Genomic DNA, 6,000 nt, shown 5'->3' on the forward strand with positions numbered 1-6,000 from the left:
ATTTGGGGTCTGGTTTGGGTCTGTTTTTAATCTAAACAAAACCGTTTTATCCCCAGTATGAAAAATAAGCTGTTGACAGGAGGCTGTTGTGGTTTTCATGCTAAAAAAAAACGCCTTATCTTAAAGGAATGTCTCAACTCTGTATATTTTTATACATTTTATTTATTGTTTACTCTATTTAATTTGTAAAATATGTGTACACACACACACACACACGTAGAAAAATATTTAGTATACACATCCAGAAATGCATATACTATTATATATTGTACATATATTTATTAGTTTCAGATGTAGCCATTCTTGTATTTTGCTTGTTTACATTATTGTATTTTGCACAACTCTGTTGCTTGTGAAGCTCGCACACAAGAATTTCACTCACATGTGCTGTACCAATGTACCTGCACATGTGATGTGACAATAAAAGTGATTTGATTTGGCAGTCCTCACAGACAGACCGAAGAGCCGATTCTGGTGAAGACTACTTAAATGATGTGTCTGAGATCAAAGCTTGTGATACTGATTGGTCATAAGATGGGAAAAATCCCATCAGTTGTTCAATTCAATTTGCTCCAAAGAATGACAAAAAAATATATAATCTGACTTTGCTGAAGCAACCGCAGGAAGGTAAAAAACCCACCAGCTCATGTGGTCAAGAAGCTATGTTAAACTAAAAAAACCCACAAAGGTTTTTCTAAGGAAGTTTGTTAAACTTGTTTACAGTTAAGAATGAAACTAAACATAAGACTGCAGTCAAGGTCAATTTGGGACCATCTTGCAATGGGTTCACATCAACCACATCATGAGCGAAGCCTTCGTTTCGATGTCAGCTACACAGTTATGCTGAGTTTTGTGACTATTTGGTCATTTTAATCTTTAAAGCGGACCCATTATCACTGATTTGTATTTGTCTGTGTTTCTCCTGATTGGCTGCCATTGTGAACAAAGTTGGTGCAGCTGGTGGCTGGGACTTCTGCCCGACATGACCTTATTAGGGTTATACCCTCTCACTGGTGTCACATGCAGCAAAGAATAGAAAAAACACCATGTGAAGCATCATGAAGGCTGAGCTTTGTGCTCACAGAGATTACTTGTACTTACCCAGATCATCATTTGAAACTTTGGTTTAAAAGTTTAAAATGAGCATCCACCATCGAAACGCGATATATAAGTGGTCACATCTGACTGCAAAAAAACAAATATACAAGCAGCTAAAATGCAAATATTGATGCTCTAAGTGACAGCATGGTGTGTCTTTACATCTTTTATATACAGTCTGTGGTTACGACTTAATAAGGCAATTTTATGATTTTAAAAAATCCAGAAAGGCTAGCAGCTAATAGATAATAATAAAAAGAGTTGTGAGTACTTTGTTTTGTGAAAATATCTTCTTTGCTGAAGCCACCGCAGGAAGGTAAAAATCTCTTTAAAGAGAAATCTGTCACGGTCCTGAGTCTGTGGACTCAGTGTTTTTCTGTTTGTATTAGTTATCTTTGTTTTCATGATGTGTTTTGATTCTCTTGGGTTTGATTTCTGTCACTGTATCCCCTAGTTTAGTCCACGTCTGTTCAGTTTCCTGTTTTACTTTGAAAGTCTGTGTACTATGTCAATGTGTTGAGTTTTGCCTCCCCTTGTCTTGTCATGTCTGATGAGTCCCAGCTGTGCTCTCCTCCTGTTTCACATTCCCTAATCACCTCAGTATGTATTTAAGCCCTGTGTTTTTCCCTGCCAGTTGTTGCGTCCTCCACGTTTGTTGTGTGTATCCATGGTCGTCTTCCTTCAGCATCTCCTGTCTAGTTAGTTTAAGTTGTTGTTTATGCATCGTCCAAAGGTGACTCTCCAGCAAATAAAGCCGTCGTTTAAGTTAATGTTTTGTCTCCGAGTCCTGCACGTGGGTCCAGCCACTGACAGCCACACAACTCATCGTGACAAAATCTGAGAACAAAAAAACATTCAACACACATTTGCCAGACAAGAACTTTAAAAAGTATTCGAAAGGCAGTCGAGTATTTGCAGAAAGTTTGCGCAAATGCAGCACACAGAAGCGCTTAAAGAACAAAAAGTGAACTTTCAATGGCTAATATGAAAACACCCGAGTTGCACAAAGTACAAAGGGCTAAAACAAAACAGGTAAAAAAGCAAACTGATGAACTGAGAGCCGACAAGGAAAGAGTTAAGACTGTATACAGCATTGCATACAATCATAAAGAACAGTGACGAAGGAAGCAAAAACATCGGAGGGCGTACAAACGAAGTTGTTATCAAAAAACAAGGACAGATGATTAAACTGATGAGCAAGAAAAACTGCGAGAACAAATACAAGAAAACATGTGAAACAAAATATGAAGACACCCAAAAGAGAATTAATACGATGCCAGGAATGCCTCCAAAACCAGACTCAGGGTTGAGCTTTGAATACCTTGGATAACTTACCAGTTCCTCATAATAATTAAAGCGAGAATATAGTAGAAGGGTGGAGTGACAACTGTTGGTTTTAAAGGAAAAGAGAAAGAGAATGCTTGAATGGTAAATGGACTGATTCTTATATAGCGCTTTTCTACTCTCCCAGAGTGCTCAAAGCACTCTATACAACATGCCTCATTCACCCATTCAAGCACTTCTAAACACAAGTGCAAACTAATCTACATTCACACTCCGATGAACGCATCGGAGGGCAATTTGGGGTTAGTATCTTGCCCAAGGATACTTGACATGCAGACTGGGAAGACAAAGATCGAACCACCAACCTTCCGATCAGTATATGATCTGCTCTACCACCTGAGCCAAAACCACCCCATAACTTGAAACGTTGTGTACACTTTGTCCTGAAGAACTAATTTTTTTCAAAGAATACAGGCGGGCTCAAAATGTGATTTTGGCCCACAAGTCCAGCAGATGAGTGGCATCTCCACATAGATGTGGCCTATATCACACATACAAAATAAATAAATGAAAGACTGCTGTGGTTGAAACTGGAAAAAAAGTATTTCCATCTCTGACCAACTCTGACCTTTGCCTTTGCTCATGAGCTCTGGGCGGTTAGGAAATAAATAACTTATCTTCTTATGATCCACCAGGTTTCTGGGCTTGGACTTCTACAGAGGGATCTAAAAACAGCAGACTAGGAGTGCAGAAGTGCACAAGGAGACAACCTTGAAGATAAATCAAATTTTAAAAAGGTAGGATTTTTTGTTTGTATAGGCAGTTTCCCACTTCATGACCACACATTGTATTTTTCTAAGAAATTTGGGGGATTTCCCAGACAAAAGTGGAAAACGTCACATATCCTTCCAGTTACTTTGCATATAAGCTGTCACATTCAGTCTGAACACACCTTCATACGTCCAACTGAAAGATTTCTGGAGGAGGAGGAGGTGCACAAGGAGACAACTTTGAAGAGAAATCAAATCTTTAAAAAAAAAAAAAAAAAAAAGGTTTTTATTTGTATTGGTAGTTCCCATTTTGTATTCACACATTGTATTTTTCCAAGAAGGTGAAAGGGGAAAGGGTTGCAGTGGCAAAAACAAAACATATCCTTCCAGTCACTTTCAGTCTGAACACACCGTAATACGTCTGACTGGAAGGTTTATGGCGTTAATTGGCTTAACATAGGCACATCCCAGCTTATCATGAGTGCTGAAATGAGATTTTAACCCTTTTTGTTGTGTGCACATACAAACTTTATCCTTTTGGAAAATTTCAGGTTCAGCTCAGTTTAGCTCAGTCTGTTTGAGTTTACTTCACCGTAGCACCACTACAATCACGTTAACTGTTTTACTTTCTGTGCAGCTGATCATGGACTACGCTGAAAGTATCTTGTCGCTTACCAAAAAAATCAAAAAGATGGCTGACACTATGAAGTCCAATAAGGAGTACTGCAGTCGGATTGCAGACAGAGTCAAAGCTGTTGAAGGACTGGTTTTAAACATCAGACAGAGGGATCCAAGCCAAATCTCTGATACTGTCGATGGAGCTCTGAGGGAACTCTACGTCATCTTGAACTCTGCCAAGAATCTGATGGCAAAATTCTCTCAAACCAAGACTGTTAAGACCTTCTTCAAGTCTAGCAGCATTGAGGAAAAGTTCAGCGAGGTGAACCAAAGGCTCACAGAGAACTTCCAGGTCCTTTCTGGTGCTCTGCAGATTGAGCACACCACCATGCTGCAAAAGGTGTATGAAGCTGTTTCAAAACAAAGTACTGAGGAAGAGGTTTGCAGTATGATGGCTAATACTAGTCTCACAACCCCTATGTTTCCCCCTGCCCCGGTGTCAAGTCCTACAGTTCCTATGCTTCCCTTTGCCCCGATGTCAAGTCCTACAGTTCCTATGCCTCAGCCTGCACAAGTGTCAAGTCCTTCAGTTCCTATGCTTCCCTTTGCCCCGGTGTCAAGTCCTACAGTTCCTATGCCTCAGCCTGCACAAGTGTCAAGTCCTACAGTTCCTATGCTTCCCTTTGCCCCGATGTCAAGTCCTACAGTTCCTATGCCTCAGCCTGCACAAGTGTCAAGTCCTTCAGTTCCTATGTTTCAGCCTGCTCCAGTGTCACACCCCCAACATCCTCAGCTTCCTCCTACACCTATTTCTAGCCCTACAGGTCCTATATTTACATCCATACCAATGTCTAACCCTACAGCTGCCATGCCTGTCACCTACGTTATGTCCCCTATGTCGGTGCCTACACCTTATGTGAGACAGCCTGTCTACAATACTACAACATCCCGCTTTATCGTCACCAACAACATAGCCTCCAGACCTGTCATGCAAGCCATTTCTCAGGGGTCAGTCACTGCCATCAGAACTGTTGCTCCAATCACTCTTCCAGCCCAAAACACGCCCATTGTGTCAGCTTATGTGGTCAAGAATGCTTTTTTACGTTAAAACAAGACAAAAGTTTTGCTAATGGAATTTTCTTACATTGAATACAGTTAAGATACTGCTTTCAAGAGTGCAGTCAGGCTCAACTTAGGACCATCTTGCTCATCTTCACATCAACCACATGTTTCCTGGTTGGCTGCCCTTGTGAACACAAAGTTTGTGTAGCTGGCAGCCGGGGCTTCTGTGCCTGACATGAAAATATTATGGTTATTCTCTCTCACTGGTATCCTATGCAGCAAAGAATAGAAAAAAAACTGTGTGAAACTGAGTGTTTAATTGAGCTTTGGACTTACAGGGATTACTTGTACATACCCAGATCAACATTTGAAAGTTTGGACATGTTTGAAATGAACATCCACCATTGGAACAGGATATATGACAGAAAACCTGCACGCTCTTTGGACACAGCTTGCTAATTAAGCTAGCTAGCATGAGGTGATTATTGTGCCCTCCACCCTCTCATTCACTGGATCATCCAGTGGTCACATCTGACTGCAAAAAACAAATATAGAAGCAGCCCAAATACTAACTGGCTCTAACTGACATCATGGTGTCCACATCCATCGTTTATATACAGTCTATGGTTACAGCTTAATAAGATTATTTTATATGACCTTGTGTATTTTTATGATGTATTTTGAGATATTCAGGAAGACTAGTAGCAACTTCATAATAAACAAAGATTACTGACTTTTTGGGGAAAATATCTTCTTGGATTTTGGAAAAAAAAAAAAAAAAATCACTTCTGTAGTCTCTCCTGGAAGGTCTTCAGCGTGTAGCATAGTTATGCTTGGTGACTGGGTTTCACCAACTGGTGACATCCTACCCTCTTTGTTTTAAATTTTTCACTATTAACAATAGTTTCTTTTTGATAATAATGTTTGTTACATTTCTAGTGTTTGTTTTTCTGTTGCATTTATTCTGGTGGCTCCATAGGATAGTTTGCAGGTTTGCCAGACAAGCAAAGGACTCGTTATTAAAGCCTGGGAGGATTATAAACCCCGTTGTCACATATGGCATCTGCTGCCAAAAATCTGCCAAACCAAATATGTGGAGCTACCCGCTGTAAATAAGTGAGTGGATGGAAGTAGCTTCTCTTCTTTTCTGATGCATTTGTTTTGCCAT

The 6,000-nt window shown here is 40.0% G+C and overlaps 1 protein-coding gene across 1 annotated transcript; it reads left to right on the forward strand.

Moving 5' to 3' along the window:
• The first annotated feature begins 3,330 nt into the window (after window positions 1–3,330).
• On the forward strand, window positions 3,331–4,878 carry LOC146666787 (uncharacterized). Its single transcript, XM_085410997.1, has one exon. The coding sequence runs from the start codon at window positions 3,796–3,798 to the stop codon at window positions 4,876–4,878; it is 1,083 nt and encodes a 360-aa protein (XP_085267123.1). The 5' UTR covers window positions 3,331–3,795.
• The last annotated feature ends 1,122 nt before the right edge of the window (window positions 4,879–6,000 follow it).

Source organism: Rhamphochromis longiceps, linkage group LG7 (genome assembly GCF_057381845.1).
Source record: "Rhamphochromis longiceps isolate RC_006_pf linkage group LG7, R_longiceps_female_GT1.1, whole genome shotgun sequence".
Classification (NCBI taxonomy): Eukaryota; Metazoa; Chordata; class Actinopteri; order Cichliformes; family Cichlidae; genus Rhamphochromis; species Rhamphochromis longiceps.